The following is an 18,280-nucleotide window of genomic DNA, read 5'->3' on the forward strand; positions in this document are numbered from 1 at the left end:
ACGTCCAAATACTCCTCTATAGGGAGCTTTTATGCTGAAATGAACACATTCGGCCTGATATAGAGCCCGTATTCATATTTAAATCCATCCACAGACCTCAAGCCGATTCTGATCGCACTGTACTAGGCTAATAACCTTTCAAGGATCCATAACAACCCTTTTTCCCATAACACACAAGAATATCCATCATAATTGGAACAAACTTCCACAGTCCACAACCAAATGAATCGAGCGCCCTCCAGGCATAAATTTTCGAATCAACGATATTACCACAATCTTCATACTTGGTTTCAATCTTCACTCAATCAAGTGACTACATGTCACTCTTACATAATCTTTCCATGAGACACGCTCCCACGACCTTTCGCACCAGGTAACAAGTATGCACATCCAAGCTACCGGTTACACTAATGTTGTAAAGCATATCAAGATTCCACAAATCAATACACAAGGTCTCTTACACCTGACATCGACCTTAGATGATGCCAAAAACAATACCATATTACTTTAAACATCTAAATCCTTTTCCTGCTCATCCGAGCTCATGACATCCTTGTCAACACCGAACCGGAATCTTGAATCCTCAACTTTCGAATTCCATGATACTTAGTGCACGTAATCACGCAAATACGCCGGAGTACAAAAATTCCATCATAACTCTCGAACCACTAATAAGGTAAACACTTTCATCATATAGAAACCTTCTACTTAACTTATTTCAAAAGAACTATTGCAACACATGACTGAATTCCCATATCCGCAGAAAATACCGAACTCAAGTAGTGGTCTACACCACCATAACTCTTCTGGGATCCCTTTACACATAACATGTCATAATACTTGAATTCCTCCAAATAAAATCAATTAGGACGGTCGTCAAGCCTTGCACGTACCACCACAAATCACACGCATAATTCAATGCGTTGAAGGAACTGATCATTGCCACCATCATGCTGATTCAACCATTATTAGCCGACCCGTCTTTTCTTAATTTATTCTCAACTTGCCTTAGAAATAATAATAGCTCCATTCATTACATCACGAACTCAAATCTGCACTTATCCCAAGTGACCTTATTTTACGAGACCACTCTATTTCAAAAACCACTAATTATTTCATATCCCTTCTTGTGTGCACGTTTTACATCTTCAACTGGTACACCCATTCTGATACTTCTTTTATGTATCTGAAGTTATTTTCTTTCGTTTCTCTAATGCTACACCACAACCTGAAAATAACACAGAGTACTCCAAGCCCCGTTTCATAATCTGTTGCAAAAGCTCGATACTCAACCATACTATAGACTCGAGATACTTAGACACCACACTTTAAATATTTGAATCCACCAGGAACGTTATTGAGATTCACTTGCTCTGACTTGTTCCCAAACACGATCAATTCCAAGGCCCTTCTAGCACATAGACACTTTATCAAGGAAATATCCGACTATTTCACTTTCCTATGCATTACATCTACACGACGCATAAACTTTGAGTCTTCCAAAAACCTGAATATGAATTGATAAGGCCAAATATGGCACACATTCCCTAAATACTTTGCTCAAATTACCACTGCTATTTTCTTTACTTAGTTGCAATGACCCACCAATATACCGATATCCAGAAACCGCACAAGTTGACACTACACAATCCAATCATAGACGGTGGGGCTCTCCCACTTAGCTTGAAGCTACAATTACAAAATTTTTGGAATCCACCGAGATTCTTTCTTCATTGTTGACATGATCCTGCACACGCAACTCGCCAAATTTTCTCGTAATCCTTCTATTAACCTTTAATAAATACTCCGAACAACTAGCCACATTTACATATTAAATCTCTTACCGGGTAGCCAGTAGATTTCTTCGCAGAAGCTTCGTCAATACTACGCAACCGCTAACCTGCTCACAGGAGATAACCCACTCGTGGAAATTACATGCCGACATATTCCAACGCCGCTGCACTGGGTGCAAATACTACGAAATCAGTAGATCATCCTGAGTCCAAGCTCATTCACCAGCTGCATCAATCCATTCACTCCTCGTGGACATCAGCTAAAGGTGCGACAATACATTCCAATCCAAAGTCATGTTGTATCCTTCTTCATATCAAGCAACTCTCTCCTGTCACACAAAATCTTCCTCAATATAGTAGCCAATATTCCAAATTAAGCCCGTAGACCTAGTCACTGTCCACCATGAATCCCAAATCACTTCAAACTTTCCTCAAGTCGTGTAGTTATCCTACCATGTAACCCATATGCTACTTTGCCACTCTCCCACTCTGGTCAACCATCTCCTTTAAGCAACTACTCTGCTTCTGTTTTCTTACACTTGGCCTTTTCGGAACCTAACCACCGCACGGCACCTTCCACATGTCTTTCCTCATCCTTCGCTGCCCAGTTGTTGCCTTAACTCAAAATCCGTCTCTATAGAACTTGAACCAATAGCTCGTTACCAGCTTTAAACCTTTCTGATGATCATCCTTCTCGATACATCAATACTAGAAATGCTGCTTCGATCTTGAATCACTGCACACCACAATCTCTAACGACTGCTTCCCCTATACCAATTCCTAATACCCCGTCGTGAAGGTGAGTTGAAAAAAACCATAACACCGGCGAACCTTAACCCATTTTACAAGGCGATGATACCAGATAAAAATTAAAAACTCTACCACACTCGAAAATATCAAGCTTCATTACTCTATCAATCCCAAACCTGAACATTCATAGTCTGATTGCCTTTTCTCCGCTGGAATTAAAACACGGAACCTCTGAATCATGTACTGAGAAAACCTTCTTTCAAGTCGTTTATTGCCCTGACACATAAACCAGCATTTTACCATTTCATAAACACTATGCGATAAAAACGTACGAATCATCATAACAATCAATGCCAAATATCAAAACCTTAGGTAGTACTGATACTTAATTTGAAATGACAGAGCGGCCTTTCGCAAGGCGACGACAATAGCCTAATTAATTACAAAGGGAGGAGCATCTTGTACTACATCTGTAGTACCATTAAAACTTTCCCCGATCCCCAATTTATAACAAGTGCTTCACGTTGCATAAGATTGAGTAGGAAGGAAATGAAGGCATAAGCCTCAAAGGAATCAAATCGCACGATGAGGAATCAAAAATGGAAGTATTCCGAACAGCCCTGTAGCCTCTCGAAGATAAGTACAGACATCTCTGTACCGATCCTCAAGACTCTACTAGACTTGCTCATGACTCGTGAGACCTAAGTGAACCTAGTGCTCTGATACCATGTTGTCACCACCCAAAATCCAAAAAGGCCGTGATGTCGCCGGTCACCACTGTCAGGCAAGCCAACCATAATCAATTAACTTAATTTCCCATTTTGGTATTTGTTTTTTGAAATAAATATTTATTCAATGAAATAGTAAAGATAAAACTCATAGAGTAAATGATAAATATTTTTAGCAACTAAATTTCTAAACAATTCACAACCATTCCCAAAACCCGGTGTCACAAGTGCATGAACATTTACTAGGGAATTAAAATAAAATAAAGCATCTGTCCAGAATACAAATTAGACAAGCAAATATAATAACTCTAAAGGAGATTCTATTAGCTGGGGATCATAATATAGAATGCAGCTCACATATGTCCCCATAATTATTAACCACACCTCTGCGCCCACAAGGCCGCTATACATATATGTACCTGCACAATAAAATATGCAGCAAGTGCAGTATGAGTACGAAAATAACGTGTACCCAGAAAGTAGCAAGCCTAATCTCGAAGTGGTAGAGATGAGATAGCCGACTTTGACCCTCACTATGGGTCAATAATAATAATTGAAATAAAACTAGAATATCTAAATCAGCATGATTCACAGAATTTACAATAACTTATTTAACCATTAGAAATAATCAAATTCCTTCAAATGCAACAATTCTCAATATATTAATTAAATTCCTTCAATTCAAATAATTTCTAATTTATCAATTAATCTCATTTACAGGAATAATAATTAATTCCTTAACAAGCAGGAATAATAATTCATTAAATTCCAAGGATTCTCCAATTTAACAATTAGCTTCGCAAGCTGAAATAAACTATTAAGGTATCGTGTAATTATTATTATTAAGCATGATTTCCACTGAGGATGTACGACCCGATCCAGAGTATCGTGTACACTGCCGAGGGACGTGCGACACGATCCATAGATGCATCTATCCTGCCGAGGTGTTCGGCCCGCTCCACAAGAAATGAGGACATGTTCTTATGTACCTCCGGGAAGAGAGTATATTTATTTAAGATAAATTCGGGAGGAAGAACAATTTCTTTTAACAATTAATTAATTTAAACAGAAAATCAAGCATATGATATTTCCATCATTTAATATCTTTATCTGACAATTCACAATATATTCATATATATCAATTAATACTAATTAAACAAAGAATACAATGTACATATGTAATTCATGCTTTGAGTCCTAAACTACCCGGGCTTTAGCATTAATAGTAGCTACGCATGGACTCTCGTCACCTCGTGCGTACGTAGCCCCAGTAATTAGCAACAATTATTCAGTTTAAGTCCTATGGGGTAATTTCCTCCTCACAAGATTAGACAAGAGACTTACCTCGTCTCAAAGTTCACTTTTCGATTACCACGTCGCGTTGAATTCTTGATTCGATGCCGAAAGATCCGAAACTATCCAAATATTATACACAATAATTAATATATGATAAATGATTCGAAATTTATCTATTAAATAAATTACCTTATCCAAAATGGTAAAATTCCTAAAATTCACCCCGGGCCCACTTGCTCGGATTCTGAAAATTTTCAGATGAAAACGTTACCCATAATCTCAGGAACTTAAATATATAATTTCTACCCAATTCCATAACTATTTTCGTGGTTAAAATCTCATTTTTATAAAAATCTAGGTTTTTCATCTAAATCTTTGATTTCTAAGATTTACTAGTTATAATCTATGTATTTAACTCAAGGGGTGTGGAATTAACTTACCTTTCAATTGCTAGTTGAAACCCCCTTCTCAAGCGCTATGAAATCACTCAACAATGGATGAAAAATAGAAAGAAATGGACTGAGTTTTTGTCCGTTTTAAGGTTCTGCCCAGACAGGTGTTTAGCACCTGCGGAAGGAGTACCGCACATGCGGCTTTCGCACCTGTAGAAATTCCACGCAGGTGCACATTTTCCCTCTTTTCCTAGTTTCGCACCTGCGGAAGAAGAGCTCACTTCTGTGCAAGCGCATGTGCGCCCATTCCTTCACACTTGCATATCCCTCCGCTTCTGCGCACAAGACCTTCGTACCTACGCGTTCGCAAGTGCGCCAAATTACTCCGCATCTGCGATGGCTGGGCAGGCTCCTCTCTTTCGCACCTGCGATTGGTGGCTCGCACTTGCGAGCTTGCACTTGCGGCTGTCCAAGCGCAGGTGCGATTATGACAGTAGCTGGGAGCTTCAGTCCTTGCTCAATTTCCCAAAATTGGGGTGAGCCTCGTCCGGTTAACACTCGGGACCCCCGGGGCCCCGCCCGAACATAGCAACAGGTTTGAAAATATAAAACGAACTCGCTCAAACTCTCGGGTCATAACCTAAACCCTAAACTTAAACTAAGGGTGTAAAACAACGCGTAAAACAACATCAAATCTAAGAGTCATACCCTAAACCAAATTGATTCAAACTTAAGAATTTCAAGTTCTTCAATTTACTTCCAATGCACCGAAATATACTTAAACTACTCGGAATGACACGAAAATTTTCGTGCAAGTCTTAAATCATTATACGGAACTATTCCCAAACTTAGAATTCCAAACGGACTTCAATTACTGAAAATCCTACTCCAAACTAAATTTAAAGAATTTTAAACCTTCAAATAGTTGATTTTTACTATTAAGCGTCAAAACGCTCTCGGGTTATCTAAGATTCGGACATACGCCCAAGTCCAAAATTATCATACGAACCTATTGGAACCGTCAAATCCCGATTCCAAGGTCGTTTTCGCAAAATGTTGACGGAAGTCAAACTTGTCCATTTAAAGCTAACTTAAGGAACCAAGTGTTCCGATTTCAACTCACACACTTCCAAATCCCGAACCAACCATCCCCGCAAATCATAAATCATTAAAAACACATACGGAAAATTTTATTTAGGGGAACGAGGTTCTAACAGTCAAAGCGATCGGTTGGGTCGTTACACCCTTGATTAGTATATTGATGTGATAAATTTACTACCGGCTTCGTATTAAACCTATGAGGTCGCGCACTAACAAGTGTTCTTTGCCAAGTGATTAATTACTTTATTATTAGATAATTAAATTAAAGAATTTAATTAGTCAAATAAATTTAGTTATTAGTCCAAATAAAATATTATTATATTCTTTGCTAGCACATAGGATATAATAAATATTGTAGACAAGTTGAAGTTTTCTATTTTAAATAAGAAAATTACATTACATCTCTTGGTTGATATATATATATATATACTTAATAATTATAATTAATATTTGTGTATATAAATATTGACTAAGTTGTAGAATTTAATTTAGAATTGAATTCACGTATATTGTAAACAAAAGAAATGAGTTACATATTTTTTTTTTAAAAAGATGTTGACTAAGTTGTAGAATTCAATTTAGAATTGAATTCCATAAATGAGTTACATGTTTTTTTTAATGTTGACTAGATTGTAGAATTCAATTTAGAATTGAATTCACGTGTATTGTCAACAAAAGAAACGAGTTACATATTTTTTTAAATGAAGACTAAGTTGTAAAATTCAATTTAGAATTGAATTGACGTGTAAAGGAATTGTCGGCAGCAAACCCATTTGGAATGAGATTATATTTTCAGTAGGAAAATATTGACCATAAGGCATGTGTGTGTGTGAGAGAGAGAGTCCAAATTAAGAATTGGTGACATATAGATCTTATACATATTTTAAAGTCACGTAGAAACCAAGAGAGTTATTCTTGAAAAGAAAATTACTTTGATAAAGTAATAGTGTAATACAAAGCCAAAATAGAAAATACTAGTACAAGAAAAATATTTCTTGTTCTTCTACGTTTGAGTTAAGATTTTGAGAAAAAAAATTTCAACACAATATTTTTATTCAATTTGTTCACGGGGTTTCATTGACCAAAAAGTTGATAGCAATGATCAATTTCGGTGTGTATACGATAGAGTTTTCGCACTATCGAAAAAATTTAAAACAAGATTCTATTCACCAGGTACGTCTTAGATCAGATCTTTAACATGTAAATAAATTTAAGACACGAAAAGTTCTGCCTAAGATTGTTATTGTCTTCCGCGGCACGTTAAGAACTTGTACATGCAATCCTGGACAAACAGCTCTACCAGCTGCTTACAAAAGGAAATCATGATCTCTTCCAGGTGCTTCAGTGCAGAAGAAGCTCCACCAACATTAAAAAGACATGTTAACCTTTGACAATCTCACATATCGAGTTGGCGCAATTCAAAATATCTTAGACCAAGACGATGACTGAAAACAGTATTCTTTAAATTTTGTATGGGGTGGAGGCGGAGACATTCCAGATTCGGCAGAGGGTCTAACTGTCCACTTCCTTCTTCCAATGGTCTGAAATCACAAGAACAATCTTTAATGTCTAGCGATTTTAATTGGAGTAAATTTTGTGGGTGATCATTCAACTTTGTATTTATTATGCAAAAGTCACTTTTTTTCTTTTTGTTAGGTAAAAATCATTCAACTTTGTATTCATTATCTAAAAGTCACTTTTCTTTCTTTTATTATAAAATAAATATTTTATTTTGCTCTATTTATCACAAAAGTTACATTGGCCAGATTTTATAATATCTTTACTTGAAAAATATATTTTGCCCCTGACATTATAAATTCTCTCATTTATGAAATGCATTCTATATTATATGCTATATTATATATATTTTTACCTAGGTATGTATAATTAAAATATATTAAATTATTTATTTATTATTTTTATAATATATCCATATATTTAATTTTTTTTCATGATACTCAATTTATTTAATAAAATTTAAACATGAACATATTTTAAATATAAAAATGATAAAAAATATTTATTATTCATTTGAAGTAATAACAAACAATTTGATGTGTTTAATATTAAAAATTTCAACGATATTTGTGTTTAATATTAAAATTTTAAAGCTTATCTATTAATATTATTTATTTCAAAGTATTAATTTGATGTGTCATTGTGCTAAATGTGGGTATTTTATTTATTGGATTAATGAGCATGGCTTGGCTGATAAATCAGTGGGCTTTAAATTTTTATTAAAAATATTTTATTAAGCATGGTTAAGAACGTGGACTTGAGATTTGTTCACGGTAATATTACTAACAAATTTAATAATGATACTTATATATCTTAAAAATTAACGTTACGAAAAAATTAAATGTACAAATATATTATAAAATAATATCAAGTTATATTAATTATAAGTAAAATACCTGGTTAAAATATATTATATATCATATAATATAGAAGGTATTACATAAATGAGATGATTTATAATGTTAAGAGCATAATAGACTTTTCAAATGAAAGATTTGTAAAATTCGGTCAAAGTGATTATTGTGATAACTAGAGCAAGTAATTTTTGTGTAACAAAAGAAAGAAAAATAACTTTTGGGTAATAAACATAAAGTTGAATGACTTTTACATAACAAAAGAAAAGAAAATAACTTTTGGATAATAAACACAAAACTGAATGACCGCCCATGAAATTTACTCGATTTTAATCCATCAAAATTGTTGCACACAATCAACTTCCTCAGACCCATGCAATCTACCTAGTACAGTCCTGAAGCAAACTGCAACATGTCTAAGAGCTCTCCTTTACTGAAATTTTCACACTTGGAGATACCTATCATCCTCGTTGACATGTTGAATTTTAGCGCAAATTTACTTTTCGTTTGAGTGCCCGTATGAATTATTAAAGAATTTGGTTCTTTACCGTATTCCTTAAACGTGAAGTAAAATAAGCAATGAAGTAAACACAATAATTTTTACGTGTAAAATCACCCCGCTCAAAAGGTGCAAAAATCAGGACCTACTGCGTAGGATTTTCAACTTCAACTCCACTAGAACAATGACCCAAAATGTATTAATTACAAGACTGTAATTCAGTACTCTCCAGTACTCCTACTACGGCTATTTGACTTACAAATGACTCTAACTTGTAAAGCAAACACTCACTCCAACTCACTAATTATTTTTGACACTTGATTACAACTCAATTTCCTAAAACACATTCACTAGACTAACTCAAGAAGAACACAGCACTGGTACTCGACTAGAGTGTACAAAATGTAGTTCTTCAATTGATGTGTAAAAGGAACCTCAGAATTCCAAAATAGATAGTATTTAAATGCCTGGACTTCAAGATCTTCTGGGAGTCCTATGCATAGTCAACTTCTCGTTTGATAGGACTCTATTGTTCCAAGGACTCCACAAGTTTTGGAACTCTTGTTTCTTACTGATTTATTCATATCTTCTTAGGCAATAACCCTTTTACATTTCTGTTGTCTATGCAAAGTGTGATGAGACTTTGAGATATCGCTTATGGGAGGAGCTTAGAGATGTAGCCAGTTGGGTTAATGGTCCATGGGGGGTGGTGGGTGACTTTAATGTTGTTTGATGTGAGGAGGAGAAGAAAGGAGAAAGACCTTTCAGAGTTGAAGACAGTTTGGATTTTTTGGCCTGTTTGTCTGACTGTGGACTTCAGGATGCTGGATATTGTGGCTTTCAGTTCACCTGGAGTTACAACAGGGATCCCCCTAATACTATTTGGAGAGGTTGGACAGGCTAGTCTACAATGCAGAATGGTTTGATTAATTTGGGAGCACAATCGTCACCCATCTATCTAGGTCCTGCTCTGACCATGCTCCATTACTATTATATGCGGCCAACACTAGCTCTGATTTTGTAAAGTATTTTAAATTTCTCAATATATGGGTAGAACATGAGGAGTACTTGGAGAAAATTCAACAAGCCTGGTCAGAAGAAGTTTTTGGCAATCCTTTGTACATTTTTCATCAGAAGCTTAAAAAAGTGTGCTCTACTCTCAGTGCTTGGTCCAGACAAGCTTTTCGTGATATATATGAAGAAACAAAGAGGCTTGAAGCTCTCATAAGAAGTTTGGAGGAGGCAATGATCTCTTATCCATCTCCTAAATGCAGAATGAACTTATCTAAAGCAAGAGCAGAATTTACCAGATTTTTGAAGCTGCAAGACTCAATTCTGAGGTAGAAGGCAAGAGTTAAATGGTTGATAGAGGGTGATGATAACACATCTTTCTTTCATGATGTAATCAAGGATAGAAGGAATAAATTAAACATCCAAAGGATCAGAGGTGATAATGACAATCTTATGGAAGGTACGGAAGACATGGCAGGGCCAGCAGTCAGATTCTTTCAACAACTATTTGGTGCTGAAATAACCATTGAAGATCTTACTGTGCTGGATGTGGTGAAGACAACGGTTACTGAAGAGGATAATGCTTTCCTCACTGAAATACCAACCATGGAGGAGGTTAAAAATGTGTCTTCATGTTGGATGATGATAGTGCACCTAGACCTGATGGTCGTACTGGCAGGTTCTACCAAAGTGCCTAGTCTATTATTGCTAAAACTGTGTTTAATGTTGTAGTAGCCTTTTTTGATGGAAGTCAGTTACCTAGATTTTTCACTCACACATGTCTAGTAATGATTCCAAAGGTGGAATCCCCTCAACCCTTCTCGGACATTTGGTCTATTAGTTTGTGCAATGTGTCTAGCAAGATTATTGCTAAGCTCTAAATGCTAGATTAAGTACCATATTTCCTAGAATCGTTTCACATAATCAGAGTGAATTTGTTAAAGGTAGATCCATAACCGAGAATATTTTATTGGCTCAAGAGATTGTGAATAATATTAGGAAACCTGTTGAGGGGAGCAATGTGGTTATGAAATTAGACATGGCAAAAGCATATGATAGAGTATCATGGTCTTTTCTCTGCCTCGTGCTGAGAAAATTAGGTTTTGTTGAGAGTTGGATTAACATTATTCATAGATATATTTCAAATAATTGGTACACAATAATTGTGAATGGGAGTAAGCGCGAATGTTTTAAATCTGGGAGAGGGCTCAGACAAGGCGATCCTCTCTCCCCATCTCTTTTTGTTTTGAGTGCTGAATTGTTATCCATATTATTGAATGAACTCCATAAGCACAGAGGGTACAAAGGTTTCTACATGAGTAGTCATGGTCCACAAATCAACTATCTCGCCTTTGTCGATGAAACTATTTTATTTTGCAATGGTGGGAAAACTACTCTTCAGCTGATCCAAGCAACATTAGCAACATATGAACAAGTTTCTGGGCAGAAGATCAATAAATCTAAATGCAGCTTCTCAGTGGCTTCTTCTGCAATACAAAGATCCATTCGCTGGATTGAGGAAATAACATAGATGAGACATGAACCCCTTCCTATCAATTACCTCGGTTGTCCTATATATTCCGGTAGAAAAAAGCTATCTACTTTTGCAGGGATGGTTAGCAAAGTGATTAACAAGATCAAAGGATGGCATTTAAAGCTACTTTCTTCTGGAGGCAGGGCAGTTCTTATCAGGCATGTTCTATTGGCCCTGAATGTCCATATATTGGTTGCAGTTCATCCAACCAAGGCTACTATCGCTACAATTGAGAGGTACTTAGCTAGCTTCTTTTGGTCTGGGCAAGAGACTAACGACATATACCATTGGTCCGCATGGTCCAAACTTTGTTTTTCATATGAAGAGGGATGTGCTAATTTTAGAAAGTTGGAGGATGTCTACAAAGCCTTCACAGCAAAGCAATGGTGGTGGTTGAGAACTACAAACTTCTTATGGTCCCAATTTGTCAAAGCCAAATATTGTAGAATCTATCATCCACTGATTAGTCAATGGACATCCGGCAAATCCCATAATTGGCAGGCTATGTGCAAATTGAAATATGAAGTAGAGAAGAATATCTTATAAATATTTGGGAGAGGTAATACCAGCTTTTGGTATGATAATTGGACCAATTTTGGTCCTTTGTCTTCCACCTTAGGCGAAGATGGTTAATGAAGTATATAGGGATGGAGTATGGGACGGGTCTTGCTTACATATTCCGCCTCCTGAAGTTGTTAAGACTTTGGTAGCCTCTGTTCAGATCACAATTGCTCAAGAAGAGGATGATACTCCAATCTAGACAATTACTACTTCAGGAAAATTCAGCGTGGCCTCTGCTTGGAATGCATTAAGACAAAGAAAGGATCCTGCTCCGTTTGACTCTAAGTTATGGCATAAATATGTCCCATTTAAGATGTCTTTCTTGGCTTCGAGAGCTACCCATGGAAAATTCGCAACAGATGAAAGGATCACGAGGTTTGGGATTTTCTTAGCCTCTAAATGTTGTTGTTGCCTTTCTCCCGGAATGATCCCAAGCGAACGTGTGAACACTTATTTTGTCAAGGGCAGTTTGCACAACAAGTGTGGGCAATTTTTGTTGGAATGGTTGGAATAGCTCATATGAACATCCCCTTAAGAACTCTGTTTGCTAACTATTGGAATCATAAATACATAAACTCGATTACTGCATTTGTTTTTCAGATTATGCCTCTTATTATTGTATGGGAGTTGTGGAGGTCAAGGTATTGTAGTAAGTACGAAATGGAGAGGCCATCAGTGGCAATCCAAGTGCCTTATCACTTTTAACATTGCCCAATTAGTTAACTCTCATTTTGGAAAATTAAATGTTAACAATAATTGGGAAGATATATGTAAACTCTTTGACTACTCTCTGGTTGAAAGGTGCATAACTGAGGTTAAGTGGCTTAAACCACCTTTGCTCTTTATTAAGTTAAACAGTGATGGTAGTTGTGTTAATGGAAATTGTGGAGGTGGTGGGGTGGTTAGAGACAATTGTGGTAAAATGTTTATGGCTTATGCTATACCAATGAGTCAAGGAACAAGTAACTTAGCAGAAGCAGAGACCCTTCTTTTTGGCCTAAAATGGTGCGTTCAACAAGGATATGGACTGATTATTGGTGAAACTTATTCCTTGCTACTTCACAACTGCACTCAAGGCATATGTTCCACACCATGGAGAATCAAAAGTGTTGTTATGGAGGTAAAAACGCTAGTTGAACAAAAGGGTCTAATCATTAGACATTGTTTTAGAGAAGAAAATCAAGTTGCGGACAAGATGGCTTCTCTAAGTCACCAATTAGAGGAAGTGTATATTTTCACTTATTTTGATAAATTGCTGCGACAGGTCAAAGGGCTTCTAAATGTAGATAGATGGAAAATCTCAGCATTGCGAGTCAAGAAGTGAAGACCAAGTACCATAGTGTTTGAACCACCATGAGTTCTCAACTTCATTACCAATTGGCATGTTGGTGTGGAGATAATCCCATCAATTCTGTACTTATTGTATGAATTTGTTGTGTCAAATCCTCAATCCATATAGAAGGCCAGGCTATACCCTTCTTCTTCAAATTGTATCTTTTGCATTGGAATGGTAATAAAATTGTGACTTGGAGTTTTAAAAAAATAAATAAATAACCCTTATCTCATGTAGCAGCCTTCTTCCACTAAACTCGGACATGAGTAACTTTGAGATAAAGTTACTGTCTTGCACATCCGTTCAATTATCAACCTGAGGAGCTAGTCTTTTACCCTGAGGAGTTGGTTCTTAGAACAGTTAAGCAGCTATGTTGAGGATCTGGTTCTTCGAACATTGCATCTAAACAAACTTTGTTAATCATCAAAATCTCAATACTCAAATTTTACCTTCCCCTACTTCAATGCAAAACCTTTTCAAACTAGACATCCAGGTGTGGTCCCTATTCAAAAGTGATGAGCTATCCGCTCTAATAAAGAGAGAAGTCAGCTTGTGAAGAGATGATAGCTCATCAAAAGAGGTTTAGAAAATTACCTTTGTCGTTACTCTCCAAATCAGCAGCAGGCAGATTTAATAGCCTCACGTCCGTCAACTTGTCCATACTTTGCGGCAGACAATGTAGCCTTGTATTACCACAATCGAGCAATTGCAAATTGTGAAGATTACCAATAGATGGTAGCTCTTTCAACCCAATGCATTTTTGTAGTATTTAGAGCATGTAGTTGATAAGGCGAAAAGCTTTAAAAAGCGCTCTGTGTCTATTTGGGCTTTATGCGCAAAACACACTTAAAGTGTGGGCTTTCATAAAAAATGCGCAATGAAGGAAAACATTAAAATTTATATGTAATTCAAGAACAAAGTAACAAATTTATTCATAATGCTTCCCTTAGCAGCTAATTCATTTATTTCCGATTGTACTGGTGTTTTGGTGCTGCTTGATTCAAGAGAGAACTCATGGGCAATGAGGTGCATGCCTTAGTGCCTTGTCTTACACTGAAGCCAGGAGCGAACCAAGGGTGGTTAACTGACCACCCTTCGCCGAAAAATTATACTACGTATAAGGTAAAATATTACTTGTTATTGATTAAAAATAGACTTTGAACACCTTTGCATAGCCCATTGGCACACCCTTATTGAATTTTCTGGTTTCGTCACTGACTAAAGCGCAACTTAAGCGAGGAGAAGCGCCCTCCTTGAACTTTTCTGAGCTTCAGGGCTTAAGCGCGCCTTAAATGAGCCTTTTACAACACTGGTTGATATAAACTGTTGACGGAAGAAGGCAGTGGTCTAATACCAGTTTCACTCAGATTCGGAACTCTCAGGGCTGGAAATGCCACAAAAAGTTCATCTTCTTTATGTATTAAGTGGCATTTGCCATTAGAAAATGCCAAGTTCACATCATATGTGGTTCTATAAGGTCTAAAGTTTCTTCTTGCAAAATATAACACACAGGCAAAGGGTGAGAATTGAAAAACAAACTTGGAATGGTAGATAAACTTGGAGTCAGTGACGAGGACATAAAAATCAGTGTAATGTCCAATAGAGTGTGACCTATTATACCTTAATATGTTCCATAAAATAGCTAAAATTAATGTTATCAAAGGCGAAAAGCGCAAAAAAGGTTCAAAGGTCTGTTGGGGCTTTAAGTGCAAATAAAGCGCGGACTTTAATGAAGAAAGACACAAATGAAAAAAAAATTACAAATATGTATGTGTAGTCCAAGACTAATATCTATAAGCACGAATACTAAATATATGGACAAAAAAATTTAAAAAAATATACGATAAAGTGAAATATCAAATGTTTAGTGTTTCCTCTTTAGGATTACATTCATTGGAAAGGAAAAGTATGCCTTAGAACATTGATAACAACATTGAAGCTACCGCTAAGCAAGGCGAAGTGCTTAACAGGTGTCAAGCCTCGCTTAAGGGTGCGCCTTTGATAACACCGGCTAAAATCTAACATGAACACTTAGAAATTTTCTCATCTACTGGCATTTCATCTGAAGAGCGGTCAGAAATTATGAGTCCCAATTTTTAAAGATTATGGCACTGAGCTTATTGTACTTTTGAAATTATGTGTTCAGAATGTAATATTTCCTGAAATTTTATTTTCTCCCACACACATACATCTGCTGTAACGTATAGGATATGGACTATGTAAACATATGAAATACATTTTAACGAGTGATTTAATTTCCAAAAAGTATTTCTTCCTGCAATGGCATTTTAGCTCATAATTATATCATACTTATCATATGAACTTGTTGTAGGAAGGTAACTGACATACGAAATTTTCCTAATGGTGTGCAAGGTGAATCCTAATCCCCTCGTTAGCTACCTTGGTTTTTAATCAATATCAGATTCTTTATTACTTGAAGGGGAGCTTTGGCGTAACTGGTAAAGTTGGTGTCATGTGACCGGGAGGTCACGGATTCGAGCCGTGGAAACAGCCTCTTGCAGAAATGCAGGTTAAGGTTGCGTACAATAGACCCTTATAGTCCGGCCCTTCCTCGGACCCCGTGCATAACGGGAGTTTAGTGCACTGAACTGGCATTTTTTAGTCTCTCCTCGCCATAATATTTTAACTTTACTTCAGCTGTATTACTTTTTAACAGTCCACGTCAATAAAGTTTCTATGTTACATTGGCACTGATAAATAAATACCTATGTTGCTCGGACTCTGCAAAAATATTATCAGGGGCGCGTCGGATCGTCCAAAAATAGTGCATTTTTTGAGGACCCGACACGGATACGATAACATTTTTGGAGAGTCTACGCAACATAGATCATTGGTGGCTAAAAAAATCCAAGAATGCTTTTCACAAACTTGCTCTCCAAATCATCTTTATTATAATATGTTCGGAGATGTGGAAGAGTAGATATTTTTGCAAATATGGTGATAAAAAGAGGTTCAACTACTACAAGATGAAGCAACAGATTTACTGGAATACTCAAGCTGCAATCAATAGAGCTTTCCCAAAATGCAAGCTAACATTGCCTTGGGTCAACTTTTGTGACAACATGATGAAACTTCAACCTATTCCTAAGGCTATCTTAGCATGCTGGAATAAACCTAAACAGGGAGCCATTAAAGTAAACACCGATGGAAGCTTTATTCATTGTAATGAAAAAGCGGGATTGGGAGGAGTAGTGAGAAACGATCAAGGAGATCTCATTATGGCCTTCTTAATTCCTTCAAGATGCAGCAGCAATAACATGGCAGAGGCTCAAGCTGCTATGTTTGGCATTAATTGGTATGTACAAAATGGGTTCTCAGACTTCACAATTGAATTGGACTCAATGCTAGTGATGAATATGCTCAAGGAGGGTGATACCAACAACTATAGGTTGAAGAAGATCATAAAGGATACTTCACATATAATGAACCAGTCCAATATTAAGCCAAAGTATACCTTTCTTTCCAACAACTCCCATAAGGAACTAAAGGTGCTTTTGTGCTTGACAAACACCAGATGCCTACTGTTAGGCTTAAGTATGACAAAAGCAAATTTTTTTGTTAGCTAAGTAGTAAATGTCTTGTACTTTAATAGAGGCGCAAACTAATGTAACAACCTCTGTTGGATGTATATCAGTGTGTTGTAATCCTTGGAGGTAAGGCTCACATCTCCCTGCTATCTTTTGGAAATAAATACAACACCTCAGGAAGCCTGGGAAATTCTATTTAAAAAAAAAAAAAAAAAACGCAACATAGAAAAATACATGTTCTCATTGAAATCTCTTGTTGGAAAATTTTGGGTTAACATATGTTGGAAAATTAACAAGATTGATCACACAACACAGGCAAAACAAGAAATTACTCACTATACACTCCAAACCCAAAAAAGTACAAACGAGGAACAGTTATTGGCAGAAAACATTTAGCAGGAATTCAGGAAATACAATAATATCATAGCAAACACTATCCAGAAGTTTGTTTCTGTTGCATATTCCATTAGCATCCGTTCTAGTCCATTCCTGAATGAAGCAACAACGAGTCAAGGCCAACACACTTGATAACATTTGAATGATACAGAGATACATACCTACATACATACTTAATGCACGTAATATATGTAATGTGTAGCGATTTTAATCCATGAAAAATGTTGTAGCCAATAAACTTCCTTAGACCTTTGCAGGATACCAAGTCCAAAAGTGTGAAGCAAACTGCAACATGCCCGAGAGCTCTCCCTTACAAAAAATTTCAGAATTGGAGACGCTTATCATCCTTGTTGACTTGTTCAATTCTGATTCCGTTTGACCTTCCCCAACTTCTATGCAAAATCTTTTCAATCTAGAAATCCAGGTGTGGTCTCTAACTCTATTGATAATTGATAAGCTATGCACTTTAATAAAAAGATAAGTCAGATTCTGTAGAGATGATAGCTTATCAAAAGAAGGTGATCCAATAACAACAGTTGCAGACAGATTTAATAGCTTCAGATTAGTCAACTTGTCCATTCCTTGCGGCAGACAACGTAACCTTTTTTTATCACAATCCATCACTTGTAAATTGTTCGCTGTTATTTTTTTTTTTATGTTGATGGTTGTTTACCCGAAAAATGGATATAGTTGAATTTGTACTTAGTTCTAAGGATATGTGGTATAACCCGACACAAATCATATAGGTAAATAAGAATATCTAATATTGACCGTAAGGATGAAAAATAAGCAAAGTTGAAAAGAGGATAATTTATGGATTAAGCAAAATGAATCAAACTTATGAAGCTAAAAAGAATAATTCTTCAATATGTAATGTATGATATCTCAGTTACAATGTATGCCAAAACTTCGTATCCCTATACAGAAATATAGTCATCTCCCTTATAGTGAGAGATCCTACTTTAG

At 36.3% G+C, this 18,280-nt stretch overlaps 1 protein-coding gene across 1 annotated transcript; it reads left to right on the forward strand.

Moving 5' to 3' along the window:
* The first annotated feature begins 11,554 nt into the window (after positions 1–11,554).
* On the forward strand, positions 11,555–13,361 carry LOC138902204 (uncharacterized). Its single transcript, XM_070190044.1, has 2 exons — positions 11,555–11,712; positions 12,839–13,361. Exons 1-2 carry the CDS (start codon positions 11,555–11,557, stop codon positions 13,359–13,361), a joined length of 681 nt encoding a protein of 226 aa, XP_070046145.1.
* The last annotated feature ends 4,919 nt before the right edge of the window (positions 13,362–18,280 follow it).

The sequence above is a fragment of the Nicotiana tomentosiformis genome, chromosome 12 (genome assembly GCF_000390325.3).
Source record: "Nicotiana tomentosiformis chromosome 12, ASM39032v3, whole genome shotgun sequence".
NCBI classification, from domain to species: domain Eukaryota; kingdom Viridiplantae; phylum Streptophyta; class Magnoliopsida; order Solanales; family Solanaceae; genus Nicotiana; species Nicotiana tomentosiformis.

Excerpts from the sequence above, each read along its gene's own strand:
- LOC138902204 (XM_070190044.1), top strand. The coding sequence starts at position 11,555 with ATGGTTAGCAAAGTGATTAACAAGATCAAAGGATGGCATTTAAAGCTA. Across the intron at positions 11,713-12,838 it reads ACTATCGCTACAATTGAGAG|GTGCATAACTGAGGTTAAGT; the intron begins GTACTTAGCTAG and ends TCTGGTTGAAAG.